This window comes from Poecile atricapillus, chromosome 5 (genome assembly GCF_030490865.1).
Source record: "Poecile atricapillus isolate bPoeAtr1 chromosome 5, bPoeAtr1.hap1, whole genome shotgun sequence".
In the NCBI taxonomy this organism is placed as follows: Eukaryota; Metazoa; Chordata; class Aves; order Passeriformes; family Paridae; genus Poecile; species Poecile atricapillus.
In genome coordinates, this window is record NC_081253.1 from 15,458,705 (window position 1) to 15,481,431 (window position 22,727).

Below are 22,727 nucleotides of genomic sequence, written 5' to 3' on the forward strand. Positions count from 1 at the left end.
GAAATGGTATTAAAAGGAACTGAGCAATTCCTTTTATACAGTTGTGTATTTTACAACCCATATACATACATGCCTGTACACACACATACATCTCCACAGCAGGCCTGTGCCATCAGCACCTTAAAGCCCTTAAAATCAAAGGGATTCAACCTCACTGTGGTGTGCCATCCTTCTCTGCAGGGCACCCTGCTTCTTGCTCCATCCTGGGGAGCCCCTTGCCCTGGCTTTCCCTCTGCACGGTGTGAAGGTGGACGGTGTGTGTGCTGGGGTCCTTTCCCACCCCCTGGCTAGGGTCAACAGCCCTGTGCTCAGGGTGATGCCGCTGGATGTGTTTGATGACCTGGAACTTCTGCTTGGCCTTGTAGGGGCAGTAGCGGCAGAAGAAGGGGTGCTCGTTGGTGTGGGTCAGGTAGTGGTGGCGCAGGCCAGCTGCCCAGCGGAAAGCCCGCCCGCAGGCGTTGCACACATAGGGCTTCTCCTCGCTGTGCTTCTTCAGGTGAGTCTTGAGGAGAAAGCGGGTCTTGAAGGCCTTGCCACACTGCTCACAGATGAAGGAACGGGCCTCCTGGTGCCGCGTCTCCTTGTGCACCCGCAGGGCATCCGCGCGGTTGGTGCAGTACTCGCACTCATCGCAGCGGTATGGCTTCAGGCCTGTGGCAACAGGGAAGGGGATGGCACCGGGATGGGGCACAGTGCTCTCCAGTCCATGCTGGAGTCTCACCATCCCTGTAACAGACCATTGGTCCCCAGAGACTTCCTCCTACATCCTATTTTGTTAGCAGGCACACCAAGATCCCCATTTTCAAGGCACCAAATAGTGCCTGGGGTCTGAGCCACCCAAACTTCCTTCGCACTGGAGAACACCACCCCCACCCCATTAGCACAGGATAATGTGTTGCCTCCCAAATGTCCTCCTCTGTCTCCAGCTGGGCCACTGGCAGAAAAAAGAAGTGTGGAGCAGCCCCAACACCCTCCCCAGTGCTCTACAACTTGTCCTCAGTGGGCAGCACTCACCTGTGTGCTTTGTCATGTGGTACTTGAGCTGGTTCACCCACTTGCATTTGTAGCCGCAGTCGGGACAGAGGTATTTCCTCTCCTCCTTGTGGATCCGCATGTGATACTGGGCAGGAGGATAGAGTCAGGATGAGACCACGTCCCCTGCCCTGGGACAAACCCCTGCAGGGCTTTGGGGTGGCAGTGAGAGGCTCAAAGACAGCTCTGACATCTCCAGTTGCCTGGGGCCAGGGCTGTGTGCTTGCTTGGCAGGCTATGGGCAAGGGGGAATCTACACCAGGGTCAGGATGAGATGCCTGTACTGCTGAGCTGCTCTGTCCCAGCCTGTGGATGGCATAGGCTTTGCTCCCCAGTTTGGTATGTAAGGCAAAGTCAAGTTAAAAACCCAGCCCAACAGAGCTGAGCACATTGCACATCTTGTCCTAGGTGGCCCCAGGGGGCTCCAGCTCAGCCTGGCCATTAAAAAAGTCAATACTTCTTTTAGCAAAACCAGACTATTTTTCCCTCCATTACCCTATGCCTCCATCACCCACACATTTCCTGTTCTAGGAAAAGCCCTTTACCGTGCATCAGGAAGCTAATCACCTACAGCAAGGAGGGCAGGGTCATGCTTTGCTTGCAAGAAAGCTGGAGGTTTCCCTGCATCCTGTCTAACTGACACCACAGAGTATGCTGAAGCCAGCAAGCAGCCAAACTTGGCTTTGAATGGTGCAAGCTTCACCCAGAGAAAGCCAGAGATGTCAGGAGGAAAAGAAGTGAACTTAGACTGTTGCCACCTTCTTGCTTTGTTAAAAGTTTTTCTTGCCCTTAAAGTGCAACAGAAGAGAAGAAGTGTATTGTACTAAAATGACTGTTCTCTGCTTGCCTGCTATTTCAGCTCAGTATGAGCCAATGAACACTAAGGATGAAACGTCCCCTTGGGAACCTCCCCAAATCCCTGTGGCTGGATGCCTCTCAAGCAATGTAGATGCAGTAGGATACATTCCCAAGCAGAGCTCTTACCTTGAGACGTGAGGGGTCAGCACAGGCATATTTACAGAGGTGGCACTTGTAGGGCTTCTCACCAGTGTGGATGCGGATGTGCCACGTGATCTTTTGCCTGTTCTTGGTGGTGTACTCACAGTCCGAGCACTTGTACATGCGGGTGCCCCCGTGGCCCTTCATGTGCTGGTCAAACACAAGCTGGTGCCGGCAGGCAAAGTCACAGAAAGGGCAGTGCAGGGGTTTGTCCTGGGGGGCAGCCGGCTCGTGGCTCTCCATGTAATGCCGCACCAGCTGCTGCCGCTCCTTGGCTGCAAAGCTGCACAGCTCACAGCGGTGGCTGAAATGCTGCGTCTTGTGCTCCTCCAGTGCCTCCCGGGTGGCGAAGGTCTCCTTGCAGGTGCTGCACTCCAGGTGTGGGTGCTGCTTCTGCACGTGGCACTTGAGCGTGGCCTCACTGTGACACACGAAGTCGCAGCGTGGGCAGCTGTAGGAAACCTTCTCCTCGTGCCGTCGCAGGACGTGCTGCTTGAGGGCCGTCTCAGAACTGAAGCGAGCCTCACAGCGGGAGCAGCCAAAGTTGAGCTCACCGTGGTGGCAGCTGTTGACGTGACGGGTGATGTCATTCTGCAGGTAGCTGCTGTAGTCGCAGAGCGGGCAGAAGTGGGTGGGTGTCTTCTCATGCACCCGCAGGCGGTGGATGCGCAGCTTGGAGTTGGTGCCGAAGGTCTGGCTGCAGATGCCGCAGGCGATGCGCCCCACGCCCGTGTGCAGGGACTGGTGGGCCTCCAGGCGGTAGCGTCGAGTGGTGCTGAACTCGCAGTAGCGGCACTTGTGTGGCTTCACCCCCTCGTGCTTGATGCGGATGTGCTGCCGCAAGCACCGGGCCTGCTTGCAGGTGAACTCGCACTGGCGGCACTGCAGCTGCGGTCGCTTGCTGTAATGCTTGCGGTGCAGCCTGCGGTGCAGCCGCAGCGCTTTGGCCACCTTGGAGGTGAAGGGGCAAGAGGTGCAGCGAAACTCACCCAGGGTCACACAACCCCTCTTCTTGTGAGTCTTCATGGCCCGTTCCTGGTGGCAAGTGAAGGGGCAGGTGGGGCAGGTGAAACGCCTCCTCTTGGGCAGGGTGGCTTTTGGTGGGGCTGCATCCAGTGGGAGCTCGCTGGGCTGGTCTTTCTCAACACTGAGTGGGTCCCCCTCAGGGAGTTCAGTCCTTTGGGGTTCGTCCTCCTTGGGATGTACTTGGGATGCATCCCTCCTTGGGATGTGCTTTTCAGCACAGTGGCTCTTCAGAGCCCGCCGGGAGTTGAAGGCCTCAGGGCACAGGGAGCACCAGAACTGCTCCAGGTACCGGCAGCCATCCTCCACGTGGGAGGTGATAGTGGTGACACGGGAGCACACAAAGGAGCAGGCATTGCAGTGCAGCTTCCCTCCCTCCAGTCGGTATTTCTCTGAGGGTTTCCCAGGCTGGGAGGCACCAGCAGCTCCACCTGGCTCAGTCCCACCCCCTTGCTGGGGAGGCTCTTCTGCCACCTCTGTGCTGTCACCCAGCAAGGATTTCTCAGAGTCATGACAGCCTGATGTCTGTGCCCCAGCCAAAGGAATGCCTGCTGCTTGTGTTTTATCAGGCAGCAGCTCAGCTTCCCAAGGGCTCTCAGCATGCCCAGACTCCTCTGAGCCTCCACTCTTGCTCTCTGCTGTTTCTGTACCATTATCACCAGGCTGGTCAGCAGGTTGGCACAGTCCAGGTGCCTCCAGATTGGTTGGTTTGAGGATCTTGTTCTTCAGGAGAACTGGGCACTTCTTTAGGAGGTGAGTGTTGAGTCCCCTCTGCTGCTTAAAGCTGGCACCACACTCACGGCACACGAGCGGGGCCCGGCGGCTCTGGCAGCTGGCTTTGGAGTGCAGGGACATGGATTTCTCCTTCCGCGTGATGTACGAGCACTTCTCACACTTGAAGACCTGGCTCTCCGACTGCACCACCAGCATCTGCACCCTGCCCTCCAGCACCAGTGTCTCTGCCTGCTCCTTGTCCTGCTTCCGCAGAGCCTTCAGCACTGACTCCGAGCCGCCCCTGGCATTGTCACCGGAGGTGATCACATCCTCTGGGGCAGGCAGGTGGCCCTGTTCAGGTGTCTTCAGCATGCTGAGCCAGGCCTCTGGCAGCTTGGCTTGGCTAGTCTCTCTCACCTCAGTGTCTGCCACCACCTTGTGGTGGTCTGAGCATGACCCCTCAAGGTGGCCCATGTCCTCCCTTAGGTTGTCTTTTTCCTGGTTGTCTCCTGCCGCTACACTGTCCTTCACCACTTTGTCTTCCTGTACATCTACCTCTTCCTCAAAGTCTGGGATGTCTTCGAGTGTATTGCCACTATCCTCCAAGCCAAGCCCATCCCGGGAGCCCAGCATCTCATAAGCTGCAGGAGGGTCCTTGCAAGACAGCATTTCCACACTCTCTGGCTGGGGCATGCAGGCTTCTCCAGCCAAGTTCACCAGGAGAGGGTCAGAGGAGACATTCAGTGCCTCCAAGTGCAAGGTGCAGCTCTCTGCCACATCTTCAGAAACAGTGAGCTCAGTAGAGCCTGTGGCAGCATTTCCTTGCATGCAGTCATCTTCCAGGGCATTGCCAGCAATAGGACAGCTCTGCTCCCCCTCACCCATGCCTCTCTCTGCCTCGCTGCTGCTCTCTGGTGCAGCAGCATCCTGCTCAAGGAGGGGCACCATGAACACTTGCTGGTAGCCCTCTTCTCCCTGGGACTCCACCTGGGATGGCTTCTCCTTCATCCACTGCTCCTTGCCAGTGAGGGGGGAACTGGCATCCACATGCAGGGTTGCACCGAGCTCATAGCCAAAAAGTGCCTCAGATGTGCTGATCTCCAGCTCCTTGCTGGCGTAATTTTCCAACCAGTCCTTGTCACCAGGAACATAGCCATGAATCTTGCGCTTATGGAAGAAGAGGCTGGTGTTACTGAAGGTGCAGTATGAACAGAGGGCACAGCGAAACTCCTTCTGCTTGGTGTGCTTGCAGTTCTCATGGTTCAGCAGTGCCTGCTTGTACTTTGTCTGGTAGGTGCAGTACTGGCACTGGAAGATAGGCACCTGGTAGTTCTGCGAGTGCTTTGCCTGCATGTGCTTCTGCAGCTCGTACTTGCGCTTGCAGGCAAAGCCACACACCTCGCAGATCAGACTTTTACCCTGGTGCCGTAGCTTGTGGCTGCTCAGCTGGTCAGCACGGTGACACCGGTACGAGCACTGGTTACATTGGTACCTGCAGGGACAAGCAGAATTGGTCAGGCAGCATGAGGAATTGGGGCAGGCTGAGCTTCATCAGGCACTCTGAACTCTCCTTCCCCGTCTCAGACAAACAGGGAAGGGGTACTGCTCAGTTTGCCAGATCTGACCTTTGCCATCCAGACAGCTCTTACCACAGGTAATTCCTCCCTGCTGCAGCTCTTGGCATTGCTGGTGCTTTACACCCCCAGCCTGGGGACTGGAGATAGATTCTCCGAGTACTCCATACAGTGACCATGTCAGACATACACACTCTCACATGTGTATGCCAACAACACTTCCAGCATCCCTGGAGCCAAGCTAGACCCAAAGGAGGTGATAATTTGGCAGTCCTGAACAGGCCTTGATCCACAAACATCAGCAATATACCCTCCTTGGTGGCATAGAGACATCAAAAACAGCTTTGCCACCACAGCACTGCTGTAAGTTCAAACACCAGACTTCTTATGTACCAGAAACAGTAGGGCAGGTATGAGAGAGTCTGACACACAGTGAAACCAGAAGCAGACCCCTGGTGCAGGATTTGGGGAGCCCTGACTATGCTGCCAGGCCATAGTGGAGCAGGGGGTCTTACCGGAGATCTCCAGTGTGCTTGCGCATGTGGACGTTCAGGTAATGCTTCCACTTGGTGATGTACCCGCACTCGGTGCACATGAAGTTCTTGTCATTGGAGTGGGTCAGCATGTGCTTGGACAGGTAGCTCACATCCCGACACGTGAAGTCGCAGAGCTCACACTTGTGAGGTTTCTCTCCTACATGCAACACACAAATGCCTTCAGCATGACAGCCAGATAAAGCAACATGGCAGGGAAACCAGCTCAGCAGGGAGCATGCAACAACTTCAGGCAAGTGATCCTGGGCTGGCAAAGCTGGTGGTGGACCCAGGAACCCTGACCCAGCCCTCCCTGCCCACCCAGAGGCAGGACAAGACACTTTCCCCATCCCAACTCAGCTTTTGGGACTCCTACAGGGGACACTCACCAGTATGCAACAGCATGTGCCGGATGAGCACCCGCTTGTGCGCTGTAGCGAAGGCACACTCAGTGCACTTGTGGATCTTCTCATTGGCGTGCATCTTGCCCACATGGTCATGAAACTCCACAGGGTTGAAAGTGGCATAGGGGCAGAAACTGCACTGGAGCTGCTCACTGCCTGGGTGCCCCTGTTTCTTGTGCTTGCGGAAAACGTGCTTGTTGGAGCAGATGAAGTCACACTGCTGGCAGTGGAAGGCGTAGTGGGTTTTCCGGTGAGCCTCCATGGCCTCAGCCGTGCCAAAGAGCAGTGAGCAGGCATGGTACTTGCACTCCACCGCCTTGATGCCATGAGCATCCTTGAGGTGACGGACAAACTCCTTCCGGTCCTCTGCACAGTAGCTGCAGTCCCCATGGAAGCAGCTCAGCCTCTTGGGTTCAGCTTTGTGAGTCTTCAAGTGCTCCTTGAGGGCCTGGCTGAGGCGAAACTTCTCCTCACAGACAGGGCAGGAGTAAACATCAGAGTAAAAGTTGGAGATGTCCTCGTGCATGCTGGCCATGTGGCGGTTGAGGGCATTCTTCTCCACTGAGCTGTAGTGACAGAGTGGGCAGCGATGAGCCTTCTCACCTGTCTCCCGCATCATGTGGATTTTCAGCTTGCTTTTGCTGGTGAAATACTTGTGGCAGTTGGGGCACTGCAGGCTGGGGTCAGGGAAGTGCAGGTGGAGGTGCTCTACCAGGTGGGTCCGCTTTTTGAAACACCGCTTGCATTCGGGGCACATGTGGGTTTTGTAGAGGTACTCGGAGCCTTCTGCAACATCCCCTGGGGGAATGAAGGAGGGGGAACAGTTAATAGGGAAAAGATGGAGAGCACAGGCAGATGTTCTGTCCTTGATCCAGTTGTGCCAGGGTGATGCTTTATACACATGTGCAGTCACACAGCCGCCACCTACACCGAAGAACTGTCCCCACCCCAAGCCACCAGCACACTTCAGGTGAGCTCTTTCCAACTCAACACTGGCAAAGCACATCCTACATCAGGCCTGCCCATGTGCCCCTGGTCCCCAAAGCCAGGCAGACCTTTGCCTAAACCTGGCAGCATGTGTGAATAGGAAAAGAAGGGACATTATTTGCCTGGGCAGAGTTTGGGGGAACAAGTGCACTGGTACATGCATGAAATGTGCAGTCACCCACCAACTTGGGCCACATTTTCCTGCCAGCCCTGAGGATGTGGTGATTGTTCATGAAGCCTGAGCAGCTCCTGGTAAGGCCCTGCATCCTACCTTTGAAGTGCTGTGCCTGTGGCACTCCAACATTTTTGGGAGCTGCCTTCCCATCCTCTTTGGCCTCGGCTTCGCAGAGGTTCTCGCCATCCTCTTCTGGTGACTCATCCCCACTGCTGTCTGAGTCCTCTTCTCCAGCTGATGCTTTCTGTCTCTTCAAGGAGCTGTCCCCAATACCTGCAGGCTTTGCTGGCCTGGCTTGTGCTGTGCTGGCTTTCCAACCAGGGTTGCAATTATCTTGCTCCTCCTGCCCTTCTGATGCTGCTTCAGTGGGGAAAGACAAGAGATCATCATGGTTCATGCAAGAGGAAGCCACCCTCACACACCCACACACATGCAGAAAAACCACCCGGCTGAGATGGAGGGCGCAAACCCTGCTGCAGGGAGGCATGAACGCAGGGTTCCCAGCCCTCCAGCTTCACCCCCAACTCCTCCAGTTGTAACTGGGATGCACAGACACAACCAGCCTCTGCAGCACCCACAGGCCCCAACCCCCCACCCAGCCATACCCAATGGCAGGATGCAGCACTGGTCAAGGCTGTGGGGGTCTGAACTGGGGGGGTCGCCTGTTGTGGGCATCTCAGGAGAGGACTCTGTGGCGTGACACTTCCTGTGCTGCCAGAAGAGCTTGGCATTGGCTGTGATGAAGTCGCAGTGACCACAGTGGAAGGGGAAGTGTGTCCGGTGGTGCTGCTCCATGGCCTGGCGGCTGGGGAAGAGCAGTGGGCAGGCCCGGCAGGCGCAGGACACGGGGGAGGCCCCATGCAGGTGGCGCAAGTGACTGCGCAGTTGCTTGCGGTCCTCTGTGGTGAAGTGGCAGCCCCTCTCGGGACAGGGCAGGGCTCCCGATGGGGAACGGTGCGTCTTGAAGTGCTCCTTGAGTTGGCCAGGCTGCAAAAATGCCTCCTGGCAGATGGGGCATAGCAGGCACTCAGGAGCAGAGCCCTCCTGTGTGCTGGCTCCTGACAGCTCTGAGCTCCTGGGGTCACTCTGGCCCTTGCTGGCAGAAGCCAACAGTGCCCCTGGGAGTTCCAGGTGCTCTGGAGGGGGCAGCAGCAGGCACTGGTGCTGGGACAGCAGAGAGGCCTCAGAGAAGCTCTGGCCACACCTCTCGCAGAAGTACAGCTCCACCACTTTGACCAGAACCTCTGCAGGAAGCAAGGGATGAGAGTTAGAAGGAGCTTTTTCCAGGCCCAGAGCTTAGGACTGGTGGTTCAATTCCAGCTCTGGACAAGGAGAATAAATCCCTCTTGTGACAGATTACATTTGGGAACCACATCCTCCATAAGAAGGATATTCCTCCTCCATACTACCACCCAGGTGGCCATAATAACCAGTTCTGTCCCTTTGCAGCTTTGAAGCATGCAGAGATGACAGGCTGGCCTGGTCTCATTACTGTTAGCATGTGCCCACACTGGACTCAAGGGGGAACCGTGCTGGGGGGTAGCAGTTCAGGTGGAGATCTCTGCCTAGTCCCTGCTGACAGCCTGGAGCGACCCCCTCATGCAGCATGCAACTCCCACAGCCACTCTCCCCTCCACACACCCAGCTGGTGCCAGGTCTGTGCTCAATGGTGGCACCAGATTCATTATGCAGGGTCAGAGATTTGATAGCACCTGGGACAGGGACCCTGGCCAGACCCTTCTAGATCTGCTGACTGCAGTGCTGCCCATTCTGCACTCCCTGCACCCCATACCTGTGGCACTAGCCATGTTGCTCAGTGTCACATTGCCAGCCACTGCCTCGATGAATATTTCCACATTGCTTCCTTCAGCGTGAGCCCCTTCCCCAGGCATCGATGCCTCTGCCTGCAGCAAGTCCTGGCTGGCAGCCAGCGGGGGTGTCCCAGCCAGAACAGTGCTGGCCACACCAGGGCTTCCCACGGCTCCCACCTCTCCCGGTGTGGGCAGGAGCAGCTCTGAGCACAGGGTCTCCATCTCCCTGCCGGCACCCTCTGATACAGTCACTGCTGTGCTCATTGCCACCGGGCACTGCCTTGGCACTGGGCTGGATGACCTCAATCTGAAACAGAAGAAAGCGCTTTAAATGAGAGACATCCCAGAGCCCAAGAGGATTTTGGGGAGCAGCCTGTGATGTCAGTCTCGACGCAGGGTTTTTCAGTGCTGGCTCCTTTCTGCTGTGCCCCAAGCAGGCCGCTGGCAAGCTCTCTGTCACGGGGTAGAAAAGAGTGCAAGGACACCTGTACCTTCTCCCTGAGCCCAACACCCAGGGCGTGCTCCCTGGGTCCGGCTGGGCCGACCCCCGAGCCCATCCTCAGAGCTATGCCCAGTCTCCAGCCAGCAGGTGCCCCCACGAGTCCCGCCGGGCCAGGCTCCCCCCAGCCCCTCGCCTTTCACCCCGGGCTGTCCCCAGCACCCCCAGCCTCTCACCCCAGGCTGTTCCCGGCCCTCCCAGCCCCTCGCTCCTCACCCCGAGCTGTCCCCAGGTGCCCCCAGCCTCTCGCCCCTTACCCAGGGCTGTCACCAAAGTCCCTTCAGCCCGGGCTGTCCCCGCCGCCCCGGGTCCCCCTGCCCCGGCACATCTCGGTGGTGATGTCGGGCGGAGAGAGCGCCGCCCTTTGTGCGTCTCGCGCAGCCGCCCTGCCCGGCCCGGCCGGCCCCGCTCTATGGTGCGGCCGGAAGCGGCGCGGGCGGGAGCGGAAGCGGCGCGGAGCAGGTGAGCGGCGGCGGCGGCACCGGCCGGAGCGGGGGCGACAGCGGTGCGGGATCCTTCGCGGAGTGCCCGGGGCTGGGTCTCTGCTGCGGGGAAGGCCGGTGCGGATCCGGGTCTTTTGCAGGGGAGGGTGGGGCTCCTACAGCGGGGGGGGGCTGTGGGACCCTGCCCACGGGACGCTGTGCCCTGTTAAGGAGGAAGGTCACGCCTTATTCTAGTGGAGGTGGGATTCTGTACCTGAAAGAGCAGAGCATGTGTGTGTGTCTAGCGGGGAAGATTCCCCCTCGTTCCCAGTGCATGACAGACATGCTGGGGGAGGTGGAGAAGCTTCAGGCCCCCTGAGCATGCGGCTATAATCTAGACATGGAGGTGCGCCTTCTACCACCGTCGTGTGCCCGTTCTCAGCGGCAGAGACCCGGCTCTTGGCTCAGCCTGGGGATGTGTTTCAGCTTTTTCAAACGATAAACCTCAAATAATTGCAGTGCTCATGATTTTTGGCTGTTCAAAGAATAAAACTCTGTAAAACTCTGGCCTTGTTGTCTTGACTGAAGAAGTACAGATGCTCCCGTGCTTCTTAAGAGCCTCGTGGTCCCCTCCTGCTTGGCTCACCTAGTGGCCTGCAGAGAGGGAGAAGGTTCCTGCAGCTAGCAGGAACACGTGGTAATAAACGCAGATGTGGAAAATCTAAATGTGCCAGGCAGTCCTTACACCTTGAGGCCTGGCCACTATAAAGAGCAGGGAACTGTGGGTGATCTATTGTGTTCTTTGCTACCATTCAGTCTTTCCTCACAGGTTTGTTGCTGGAGTGCAGAAACAATGCTGTGGAAAGGAGCTGCCTAACCTCCCACAATGCCCCTTTCTGACTTTGTCTTAGCACTGAAGGACAATCCGTATTTTGGGGCTGGGTTTGGCCTTGTCGGTGTAGGCACAGTCCTGGCAGCAGCCCGTAAGGGGGCCCAGTTTGGGCTGGTGGCTTTCAGGCGCCACTATATGATCACCTTGGAGGTGCCCAGCAAGGATAAGAGCTACCAATGGTTGCTGAACTGGGTCTCCCACCACGCCAAGCATACGCAGCATCTCAGTGTTGAGACCTCGTACCTGCAGCATGAAAGTGGGCGTGTCAGCACCAAGTTCGACTTTGTCCCCAGCCTCGGGAATCATTTCATCTGGTAAGGGAGGGTAGGGGAAAGTAGTTTGGGGATTGAGCCTCACTTTGGCAAACTGGGGGGGCCTGTAGAGTCAATGGAGAGGATCCTGACTCCTCTCTGGGTCTGGGTTAGGGCATTCAATGAGGAGTAGCAAGAGGAGCCTGTACTCAGCAGTGTGAAATAATTTCCTTACATGAGATGAATGTTCTTGATGCATGAACCAGGTGAAGTACAGCTGAGTGGTGCTGGATCACTGTACAGCCACCTGTCTTCCTGTCCCAGGTACCGCAGGAAGTGGATTCGCATCGAGCGCAGCCGGGAGACGCAGATGCTTGACCTGAACACAGGGACCCCCTGGGAGTCCGTCACCTTCACTGCACTGGGCACTGACCGGGAGATCTTCTTCAATATCCTTCAGGAAGGTCTGTAGGGGAACTGTGTGGGATCCTACTGGGAATAGCCTACTCCCTGGAGATGCCCAGGGCTTCATGGGAGACCCTCTTCCCTGGCAGCTGTCCCCTCTGCCTCTCTCTGCAGCCCGGGAGCTGGCGCTGCAGCAGCAGGAGGGGAGGACAATCATGTATACGGCCGTGGGAGCAGAGTGGCGTCAGTTTGGTTTCCCCCGCCGCCGCCGGCCCCTCAGCTCCGTGGTGCTGGAGGAAGGCGTGTCAGAGAGGCTGGTTCAGGACGTGAAGGAGTTCATCAACAACCCCAAGTGGTACAGTGAAAGAGGCAAGGCTCTTGGTGTGGTGTGCTCTGTATGGTGTGGGGTGGGGCAGGATGCTCATGGTCCTCTCTGGAAAAGGCTGTGGAGAGATTTTTCCCTGCTGCTTACCTTACCCAAGGATATCCTCTTTGCGGGCTCAGCACAGCACCACAGCTTAGAGGGAGAGAGCACAGAGCAATCCAGGTGGTTATCCTAAAACAATACTGTCTTCTTAGGAATCCCCTACCGAAGAGGCTACCTGCTCTATGGTCCTCCTGGATGTGGAAAGAGCAGCTTCATGTGAGTATTGTCAGCTCCCTGCTCTGGGCCACAGCAGTCTTCGATGAGAGGGTGTGGGTGAGTTTGGGTTTGGAATACAGGAGTGTACTGTGCCTTATGTGTGGAGCTTATTGGTAAACCTTTGCATTGCTGGCTGTGACAGGTCAGGGTGACAAGCCCTTTGTGCCCTTACTTTACACAGTGCTGCATGGTGTGGGTGGGCTGAACAGGGGCTTCCTCCCACCTCTCAGATCTGATCCTTGCTGGGAAAGGACCCCTCTGCCCTCTCCCTTACTGCTAAGGGGAGAAATCTGGTTCTTCCTTGGTTGTGGATTTTCCCACTGTGATTCACCCTTGTGGTTTGTGTCCTTTCCAGCACAGCCCTGGCTGGGGAACTGGAGTACAGTATCTGCCTGCTGAGCCTCAGTGACCACAGCCTCTCTGATGACCGGCTCAATCACCTCCTGAGTGTAGCACCACAGCAGAGCATCATCCTGCTGGAGGATGTGGATGCTGCCTTCGTCAGCCGGGACCTTGCTGCTGAGAGTGAGCACTGCCCCTGTTCCTGAGCCAGCAGCAGGAGGGAGGTTCTGTGGCTGTACTAGGAAAATGTTTGGACTCTGAGCTGCTCAACTGCACCAGGAGTAGGGGAATCTCTCAGGAGTCAGGGCACAAACTGTAACTTGTCCAGTTTTGGCTAGGCTGTAAAAGGGAATTTGGATCCTTTGTCCTCAGGCAAAGGTGCTTTTCCTTCCCAGATACTTTCAGGATGAGAGAGAAGGTGGCTTTCCTTCTCATTCTCTGTGTTCCCATGGGTGTGTGTGGCCAGGGGAGGTGAATGTGCTGCCAGCCAGGCAGAGGCTTGGCCTCCAAGCAAGGAGTGAGTGGGGAGCTTGGCATAAGCCTCAGCTGATAGGAAGGTGGTCGACAAGACTGCACAGGGTTAGTGGCCAACAGCTACAATCTCAAACACTTCTGTTTCTAGACCCAGCTGTGTACCAAGGCATGGGCCGCCTGACCTTCAGTGGTCTCCTCAACGCGCTGGATGGTGTGGCCTCCACAGAAGCCAGGATTGTCTTCATGACCACCAACTATGTGGACAGGTCAGAGCTGCCCCTGGGAGCGAGTGGGGTGGGTAGCAAGGAAAATCTTGTTTCCTTCTGCTGGGCTTTATTTACTGAATCCTCCAGCACAAAGACTGGGGATTCAGATTTCCCACATCCTCCCTTGGGATGCAAATCCTTTGATTGCTGATCAGGATCTGTTTTGCTGGGGCCTCAGATGTCTACTTGCTGTTCAGAACATGGTTGTGTCCTTCAGGAGTGGTACCACCTTCCTGCCCATGGGGAGCTGCAAGTTTTGGGGTTGTGTCCATACTGTGAATGAAGCATTGGCCCCACGTGCAGCCCACTGCCTGGGCTCACGGTGCCTGGACAGCTGCTGTGCTGTGGCAGGCTCAGTTCACTCCAGACCAAGCTGGCCTAGGGCTTTGTTCAGAGGCTGCACATGGGAGATGGGCAGAGCTGTTTCCCAGGACATTCTTGTCTTCCTTTGGAGTCAGTCCTTCCCCAGATCTCTCCTTACTTTTTAGGTTGTTTTCCCACCTCAATCTCCCCAGGGATGAACCTGTTTTCCCCCTTTACCATCTCACAGTGCATGGAACTTTGCAGAAAGGACAGGGGCTTCCTGCAGGACCCGCCCCGAACAGATGCTTTGATCAGGTTTTCCAGCCCCACCCTGTGTCTCTTGACAGGCTGGACCCAGCCCTGGTGCGTCCTGGCCGTGTGGATCTGAAGCAGTATGTGGGCCATTGCTCCCGCTGGCAGCTCGCCTGCATGTTTCAGCGCTTCTACCCCGAGCAGCCCCCAGCTGCAGCCCAGCAGTTTGCGGAGCAGGCGCTGGCTGTCTCCAAACAGATCAGCGCTGCCCAGGTGCAAGGCCACTTCATGCTTTACAAGACAGACCCTGAAGGAGCCACTAAAAACATAAGCTCCAGCCTGCTGTGACCAGGGGCCAGCTTTCCCTTGTGACACTGAGAGGACTGGGACAAAGATCTGACCATCCTGGAGATGCCTTGAAGCTGCCCACCTGCACAGGCCAGGTCTCTGTTCACCTCTACCTCTCCTATGCCTTGGTTTTGGAGAGTCAGAACTGCCAGCCTCACAGCAAGGGAGGAAATCTGGCTCTTGCAGCTCCCCAGACTTGGGTGCTACTGCAACAGCCCTGCTCACCAGTGTGTGCCTCATGGTGGGATTGCTGTAAGCTACCAAGGCTCGTGGTGTGAATCCTCTTCCTTGTGGGTCAGCCTGGAGGTGCCCCAGAAGGGCATTTCCTTCGGGCAGGACATTGGGGTTCTACACTGCTAAAAGCATCTGTTTTTTTTTAAAGGACAGTGGTCTCACTGGTTTGTGAATATCCTCTGTGAAGTGCACAACACAGCTTTTGTCTCTCTGGTCTGTTTTCCTGTTAGTTGCCCCTCTATCCAGCTGTTGGTCCAGACCCCTCCTCCTGACCAGGGCCTGGCAAGGCCAGTACTCCAAATCCAGTGTTTCTGAAAAAAAAAAGCAGGTTCTAAGAGACAACTCATTGTCCCTTGGGCTCCAGGCTGGTACCACTGGTCCTGCTGAGTTATGATGACAAGCCACAGTTCTGCTTGGATATTGTTCCTACGTGGGTATGACTGTCCTTCCCACCAGAGGAAATGTGGGGCCCTGGAGCTATACGAGAGCAGATGAGAGGCCTTGGCCAGTTACAGCATATCTTCTCAAGAGCTCTCTCCTTCCAGTCCCTCTTTCAGAATCCTGAAAATCGGTTTCCCCAGAGCCAGTCCTATGTTAATGTGGTCGGTTTTGGGGGTTGCATCACTTTGCCTGGGCTGGGGGAGTGGGTTCCAAGCCAAACCCAAATTGTAGATCACTGATTAGCCCTCCTCTTGGTTCTGTGAGGCCAAGGTTATAGCCAAGAGCACATGGCAATACACAGGAGCATAGTCAATGGCAACTGGATGTTTTTTGGTGCAAACAGGCACTGCTTTATGCAACCCCAGGCTTGCACAAATGTTTCTGCAAGGAAAGGAGCAGGATACTGCTGGTTGGCATCTCAAACCCTGTGTTTGGCCATCCCACAGCAGCTGGCTGCTCATATCCAGCCTCTTCCCTCAGCCTCAAAGCTGAGGGTCAAAACTGGCTAGTGAGTGACTGGCAAGTGTCCCACAGCTGTCTGGGAGGATGGGGAGTGTTTGGGGGGGAGCCAGAGGGACCTGATGCCACCACACAAAACTTCTCTTGCTGCTTGCTTTTAATAGTGTTAATGCTACAGATGTAATGCTGCCAGTGCCTTTCTGCCTGGCCTGAGGGCTTCTGCCAGTTGAGCCTCACAACAACCTTGTGAGGCAGGTGACACAGATGGACACCAAGCAAGGGGACTCAGGTCAGCGTGCAGGCTCTCTTCCTACCCTCTGACCTAGACGTTTGGTTTGTTTATCCCAAATTCATTTCCACATACTGTTGCAAAATGCCCTCTGATCCAACCTGACAGCAGTGAGTTAAGAGAGGGATCTTCCTAATGCACTATTCCCCGGGAAAAATCCCTTCCCACTAACACATCTGACATTTGATTGAAGTTATCCAAGTCCTCACTTTCATTTCCATGGCTGAATTCCCATACTCCAAACATTGCATGGCAACTTTCTTTGCATGGCTGAGAGTAATCCTGAGAGTAATCCTGGCTCACCAGAGGAAGCCAAGGAGCTTTAGCTGCTGTGAGGGGCAGAGGTCTTCTGTGTTTCTTTTCAGGACACAATCAAATGCCTTTCTTGAAGCACAGCCGTTTCACCAGTGAAGGCAGGAGGCAGCAGAACAAGCACCAATGTCAGGTAAAGTTTGCACCTTTTCACCCAAGTGTGGGCAGGCCATCGCCCCAGAAACCAGCTGAACAAGGACAGGGAGCATTGAAGAAAAATTCGGGCTCTCTTCAGGCCACAAGTACTCAGCCCTCATCCACAGGAGGGCACAACATCTGTCAGATTTCCCAGCCCAGGACACGTAGTGTAGGCACAGGCCAAGGAGGAAGAAAAAAAGATTTTAGATCATTAAGGTTGAAAATAGACCAGTGTTGGAAATTTAAGCACAGAAGATTCTTGGGCAGCAGGTTGACCCTTCAGGTCAAGACCAGGAATGGACTAAGCAGGGCAGCAGATGAGTTCTCAGTCAAGAAAGGGATTATTGCAACTTTCATGTGCCTAGGCTGAGCCAGACAGATGTGTGCACTGGCAAATGCCCTCCTGGCACACACAGCCATTGGTTTCCTGGGGATCTCACATGAAGTTCTGGCAAGTCTATTGTAGCACTGCTGTTTTTGCACTTAGCAGAGGGAGGAAGACAATAATAACCCACATGTGGGCACAACAGGTGGGGGACAAGGCACAAATAAGTGTGAAGGAATCAGTTTTGTCCAGGTGAGGCAGAGAGCTTACACTAAGCCAGGCAAAGCAGGAAGCCCTCCTGCCACCCAGGAGTGCCAGGGGAAGATTTCTGCCTCAGCCCTGGTTGTAGGGAACAGGGAAGGAATTGAGAAATACCGAGGATCAACACATTTGCTCCACAAAGCAACAAACAGGAGCAAGAGGGCAGAGGAAACAAAGGGAGCAGGCTCTGGAGAAGACACAACAAATTAATTTAATAGCATTGCCCCACTTTAGAGGCTTGGGATCACTCTTCATGGCTTTGGATTGGGACACTATTTACATCTGTGGAGCAGTAGCAGATGTAACTGCACCAAGTTAGTTTAAACAGCAAATCCTCATTTAAGCAATGTCAGCTTGAAGTTTACAGGAGGGTAGCAGTATCCAAAATACTACGGCACATCTTCACTTTGAGGTTGTCAGAAGTGCTAAGAGACAGCCTGGCCTTGGAGGGGGATTCTGACACATACAGGTTACAAAGCAGAGTACTCTCTTCTGAGGTTCCCCCCATCAGCTTCAGCCTGCACAAAAGCAGCTGAAAGACAGGGCAGGAGCTCCAGCTAAATAAAGGCTTCCTGAAGAAGCAGGAGCCAGGGTGAAGCCAGCTGAAGGTAGCTGTGACCTGCCAATGTGTTGACTTGGATCTCCTGGCTGGGACTGGGCAATGTCCTGTGTAATAAGGACTTGCCTGGCCAATCCCAGCAGTTGAGAAGGTGCTCTGAGAAGGAATGGGGGACAGAGCAAGTGGAACTGAGCTCCGAGATACTGCCCTGGCACAGTCCATTACTTGGCACCACCACAGCTCCACTGGCTTCTGGGGGAGGTCTTGCCACACCTTGATTCTGCCATGGCACCATGCTGGGCTCAGTCCCTTTGCTCTGCGGTCATGCAAATTTCTTGGCATTTCACCTACATGGATGATGGCTGCAGGTCCCCAAAGCTACCTGTCTTCTGGGTCCTCTGAGACCAAGGCTGATACAATGTGTCAAGATTCCACTTCTCCAATGTTGGTAACAGCCAGCTGCTCATGCCAGAATGCTTTGCACTGCACATACCCCTGCGACACTGCCTGTCCCAAGCTGTCCCATGCACCATCTGCCTCCTCCCTTCCAGAGGGTACAGTATCTGCTTGCTACTGCTTCATTACAGCCTTCATTGTTCTCCCCAGGAACAGCCCTTTTTTCCCCCAGCCCAGCCCCTCATCATTCCTGCTAGGAGCCACTCTCTTTCTCAAGATGGGCTTCTCGATGTCCACTGGGTCTGAACACCCCTCGCCCTCTAGGTGCTCTGGGGTAGGAACCACGCTCCTGAACTCTGGACCTCTCCCACCTTCCACAATCCCAGGGCCTGTGGTGGCCCTGCCAGCTGGGGGCAGCTTTGTGGTCACTGCAGTTGAACATCAGGTTCTCCTTTTTCCTGCCCCGGGTCTCAGTCCCCTCCTCTGTGCTCCATTTCTCCACGTCATGGTGCTCCTCTTTCAAGTCCACAGTTTCTGTTGCTGGTGAGGGGTCTTCTTGGCACAACTCCTTTCTTTCAGCCAAGGGAGCAGCCCTGCTTCTACTGTGAGGCTTTGAAAACTCCTGGCTGTGCCGTCCAGCAGGTCTACGCTCTGGTCTCTGGCTGAAGACCCTGGGCCCCCTGGAGCCATGGAGTGGATGACAGCCTTCCTCTCCTGACTCCTGCGAGCCACTGCACAGCTGCCTGCCTCGGCCTCTGGAGCCTGGCCTCTCCCCTCTGTGCCTCTCCCTCTTGCTCAGTTGCTCTCTGGGCACAGCAGACTTCTCAGGCCGCCCAGGTTCCACCCTGGCCTCTGATGCCCCAGCTGGTTCAGGAGCTGAGGCCTGCTGGGGCACGTCCGCAGTGTGGGCACTCACCGACAGCTCAGAGGCAGTGGCTGCTTGGCCTGGATCCACAGCAGCTGGAGGCTGAAAGAAAGAAGCCACCAGTTAAGAAAAGGACAGGGGTGTCTCAGAGCGGATGACAGTGCTTGGTCCTGCAGCCCAGAGCCCACTCAACAGCTCTCTGCCCCCAGTGCCGTACCGCCTGGAGGCTGATGAAATATCGGTTCCTCTCTGCCTCGGGGTCGATGATTCCCCCTTTCTCTTGCTGTCTCTTGAAAATCAGGCGCAGTTCTTCCTGATGCTGCAGCACCTTGGCATCTGGCCTGTATGGCTCCTGAGCAGAAGAAAGCAAGGCAGGGTAAGGGCTCTCTCAACACCTAGCATGGATAGGCAGCAGCAGGGCTGGAAGCTACTCCCCAAACCCTTCTTTGCACAGTGCCAGGCAACCTGCTTCCTTCTGCCACATTTACCAGGCCTACACATGCATAGGAAATGCCTGGACAGAAGCAGAGCATCCCAGTACAGACCCACTGTTTCTGCAGTGACTGCCTTGGGCCATCCTGCTGTGGGGCAGGATGCAGAGCAGCTACCATCAGGTCACTCTCCTGACCTGACTGTATCCCAGTGAGTGCAGGGATGTTCCCCATGGCAGAATCACCTCTCCCTCAGCTCAACTCAGGGCTATACAACTGAACCTGCTCTCTGTGAGATGCCCTTTGGATGGGACATCTAGTAGGACTTGAGAAAGAGGGTGCATGCATTCGTTCCTTACAATGTCCCAGTTGAAGCTACCCAGTGAGAAGGCACAATAGGGCAGGTGAGCCCCCATCTCTTACCAGAGGGTGCTGCGGGGGTGGCGCTGCCTTCAGAGCACAGAGGTCATAGACCAGGGTCTCCCGGCAGACAGGGCACTGCACACCAACTTCCTGTAGGGAGGCAAGAGATGATAGCAAGCCCTCTCTGTGATCCAGCTCACGCACTGCCCCATAACCACACCCTGGAAGTGGAACACGGTGGTTTTCTTCACTCTTCTGCCAAGGAAGCCCAGAGGGGTTCCAGCAGCATGAAAGCAGTCTGGTGTCTCAACAGCTGCTATGAAAGGTGTCTCCACCTGAAACATACTGGGATTTGTGCTCCAGCAGCTGCCTGCTTCACAAAGCACCCCTGTTGACACATATGGCTTCAGCCCTCAGCCTATGATCTATTTTTTTCTGCACCAAAGTGGAGTGTGTTATCTAGACAGCACCTCTTTGAAAGGGTTTGTAGGAATGAGCCTTTGATTTGTTCCATGCTCAGCTATGCTGTTTACTCTGCAGCTGACAAATGTTCCAACATGTGCTAGGCAGGTTTTATCACCCCAAAACACAGGTGATTGTGTTTATCCTGCTGCAACACCCCGCAGTTCAAGCACTAGGACTAGGGAAAGAGCTCTCTTTTCTAACTTCTGTGGTTCCAGAAATCTAAAAATGCAACTCCCTTACCCCCTCACACAGCAGGCACTGACCCAGAGATACAATAAACCAACTTGTTTGATCGGAAAGGGCCCTTGGAGATAACTTAGTCTAATCCCTGCCGATTCTCAGCACAGACTCCATGTCCCAAAGAGGGTGAGACAGATGTTACAAGGGTCTGTGCAGGGGGACAAGGGAGGAGGCCCAGTACCTGTTTGGGGGATGGTGCAAAGTGCTGCTCTCTCTCCTCCTGCTGCATGAGGATCTCCTCCTCCATGTGCTGGGCATAGCGGGCCAGACAGTGGGAGTGGAAGTAGTGGTAGCACTGGGTCTTTGTGAAGGCTTCTTTCTCCTGTCAAGAGAAAAGCGCATCTTTGAAGGATTTCTAAGCAAAGAGTTGTGTAACAACCCAGCTGAGCTGGGTTTTCACTTCCATGTCAGTGGTATCCATGGGGAACTAGTGCTAGTAGAGCTACCCAGCATCTTCTGCTGGGCTGCATCTCCACTTCCTCAGCAATTACTGGGATGCTGCTTCTTGTTTCAATGCTAGAAACACTCCTAATGTCAAGTTGCAAAGTTTTATGACTGATTTCTCTGCATGTGTAATCAGCAATCTTCCCACCTGATGTGTTCTCCTTCCTAGGCAGATGCTGACTTTCCTTGCAACCCCAGTAAGGCCTGCTCCCCTGTCCCCACAGACCTCAGTACCTGCATGAATGTTCTAATCCGTCCTGACCACCTGTGTGCTGAACTCCAGGTGAGGTGTAGCCAACACAGGGAAGCTGAAAATGCATCAACTAGCCCCAGAGCCTACACTTCTTTGGAAATGCACCAGCATCTCTTGCTGCCCCATTTTCTGTAGAAGATTATCTACAGGTTGATGGGAAGAGCAGCATGTACTGCACTAGGAAGGGCCCTGTGCAGAATGGGAGGCAGGGGGCTGCTGGGGTGCATCTTGGTCCCTACCCTTGATCAGATATCCCATCTGATATCCCAGCATCAGACTTCCTGTTCTCTTGCCTCACTTCCCAGTCAGTTTGCGGGGTCAGGAGACACACGCCTACCTGGAATCCATAGAGGCAGATTACGCACTGTCCTTGAGGAATATTGTTGTCAGTGAGGATCTCTTTTCCCTTCTGTGAAAGTATTAAAGCAAACGTTTTACTCACTGGCCCTTCCCACGGGCTCAGGGATGTCCCATTCCTTGGGCAGTCAGGGATCAGTGTCTGTGGCTGGTCACACCCAATCTCCTCACTCTCACCTCGATCAGTTCATAGAGCACCTCTGTCCCCAGCCTGGCTTCAGCAACACTTCTGAGGGCCTGGGAAATCCTGCAGCAAAGCAGCAGAAATGCTTAACACAAATTTAACTACACCTTTTCACTGTCCCACATACCTGCCATCCTGCCATGATGACAGCACTGGCCTTCAGGCTTTGCTTGGAGCACAGGATGGGCGCACATGCATACACACATTCACGTGCTGGCCTGGCTCCCCACAAGCCAGGGCACAGGAAGCCTTTGTCATGACAGGACTTGCTGGAGCAGGTTTGTTGATGGCCTCAGCTTGAGCTCACCCAGCACCCTTTGGTTTTGTTTATTTGATGGCAGCCCCTGAGCAGGTCTGTTGGGAGCCACATCCTCTTGTACTGCTGGCAGGCACCAAGGTCTCTGGTCACATTCCACTGCGCCAAGGACCAAAGCACAAAGACTGCCCAAGGACTTGAACCAGTCCCACCTCTATCAGGGCAGGACCAACAACCTTCAAGGCCCCAGGGATTCAAGTAACATTTCAGTGGGATCACAGAGGAACAACTACAAGGTGGACCCCTCTGTGTCAAATTCGGCACCAGTGGCTCCTGACAGATTTAGGACAAAGTGATTTAGGGACCTGTATCCGTCTGTTAACCAGACACGGGAAGTCAAGTGAATCAGAGAAGGCTGTCCATCAGCTCTGCCTCCCGGATCTCTGGAGGAAAGAATTGCCACTCCCCACCCTCCTGGCACTTACTTTTGAATTTGCTCATCTGACAGCCCCCGCGGATTCCTGATGGAGATCTCTGGAGCTTTATCAGGATACTAGGATTAAAGAGAAACACACAAAGCACAACAAGGAAGGTGGAGAGGCCCGAGGCCCGCAGGTGCAGGGGCGCGGGGGGCGCGGGCAGCCTACCTGAGGGGGCACGGAGAGCACCAGGGTGAAGCGGACGTACTGGGAGTCTTGGTCCTGGGCCGTGGCAGGGTGCAGGGTGATGCTGATCTCCCAGGGTTCCCACCTGGAGAAGGGACAGGTCGGGGTGAGGAGGGTGGCGCGGGGCCGGGCTGGGGATGGGGAACGCGGGACGTACCTGCCCAGGCCCCTCGCCACCTGCAGCTCCTCCAGGTAGATGGACTCCAGCACCTCCACCTCCGGCGGCAGCGCCCTGCGGGAACCGACCGGGCGGGGGTCAGACGGCCCCGGTAGGCTGGGGGTGCGGGACAGCAGGGGTGCGGGTACCGCACGTGGGAGGGTGCAGAGACCGGGGAAGGTACGGGGGCTGTTACCAGTCCGTGGCCTCCGCTTCCTCACCGGCCGCCGCCATCTCCCCGCTCGCCCCGGAAGCGGAAGCGGCGAGCCGGTTGCCAGGAGACG

General features: G+C 55.5%; 3 protein-coding genes across 6 annotated transcripts; 1 reads left to right on the forward strand and 2 right to left on the reverse strand.

Moving 5' to 3' along the window:
* Window positions 1-19: 19 nt before the first annotated feature.
* ZNF142 (zinc finger protein 142) lies at window positions 20-10,144 on the reverse strand. 2 transcript variants are annotated; one of them, XM_058840277.1, is made up of 9 exons: window positions 10,009-10,144; window positions 9,234-9,559; window positions 8,047-8,685; window positions 7,538-7,801; window positions 6,265-7,077; window positions 5,858-6,035; window positions 2,017-5,260; window positions 1,015-1,120; window positions 20-651 (listed from the first exon to the last, which is right to left on the reverse strand). In XM_058840277.1, exons 2-9 carry the CDS (start codon window positions 9,514-9,516, stop codon window positions 152-154), a joined length of 6,027 nt encoding a protein of 2,008 aa, XP_058696260.1. In that variant the 5' UTR covers window positions 9,517-9,559; window positions 10,009-10,144; the 3' UTR covers window positions 20-151. The 2 variants fall into 2 exon arrangements, with proteins under 2 accessions (XP_058696260.1, XP_058696261.1); XM_058840278.1 differs by having other exon boundaries at window positions 7,538-7,798; window positions 10,009-10,142.
* A 4-nt stretch (window positions 10,145-10,148) lies between these two features.
* LOC131579831 (mitochondrial chaperone BCS1) lies at window positions 10,149-14,781 on the forward strand. Of its 3 annotated transcripts, none has more exons than XM_058840291.1 (8): window positions 10,149-10,213; window positions 11,003-11,379; window positions 11,641-11,780; window positions 11,896-12,090; window positions 12,301-12,364; window positions 12,720-12,889; window positions 13,329-13,446; window positions 14,097-14,781. In XM_058840291.1, the coding sequence occupies exons 2-8, from the start codon at window positions 11,060-11,062 to the stop codon at window positions 14,347-14,349; spliced, it is 1,260 nt and encodes a 419-aa protein (XP_058696274.1). In that variant the 5' UTR covers window positions 10,149-10,213; window positions 11,003-11,059; the 3' UTR covers window positions 14,350-14,781. The 3 variants fall into 3 exon arrangements, with proteins under 3 accessions (XP_058696274.1, XP_058696276.1, XP_058696275.1); XM_058840293.1 differs by having other exon boundaries at window positions 10,194-10,311; XM_058840292.1 differs by lacking the exon at window positions 10,149-10,213 and adding an exon at window positions 10,339-10,433.
* Window positions 14,782-15,622: 841 nt separating this feature from the next.
* On the reverse strand, window positions 15,623-22,712 carry RNF25 (ring finger protein 25). The gene is made up of 10 exons (XM_058840290.1): window positions 22,640-22,712; window positions 22,444-22,518; window positions 22,269-22,371; window positions 22,107-22,174; window positions 21,359-21,428; window positions 21,162-21,233; window positions 20,309-20,449; window positions 19,483-19,572; window positions 18,846-18,980; window positions 15,623-18,730 (listed from the first exon to the last, which is right to left on the reverse strand). The coding sequence occupies exons 1-10, from the start codon at window positions 22,675-22,677 to the stop codon at window positions 18,017-18,019; spliced, it is 1,506 nt and encodes a 501-aa protein (XP_058696273.1). The 5' UTR covers window positions 22,678-22,712; the 3' UTR covers window positions 15,623-18,016.
* Between the last annotated feature and the right edge of the window lie 15 nt (window positions 22,713-22,727).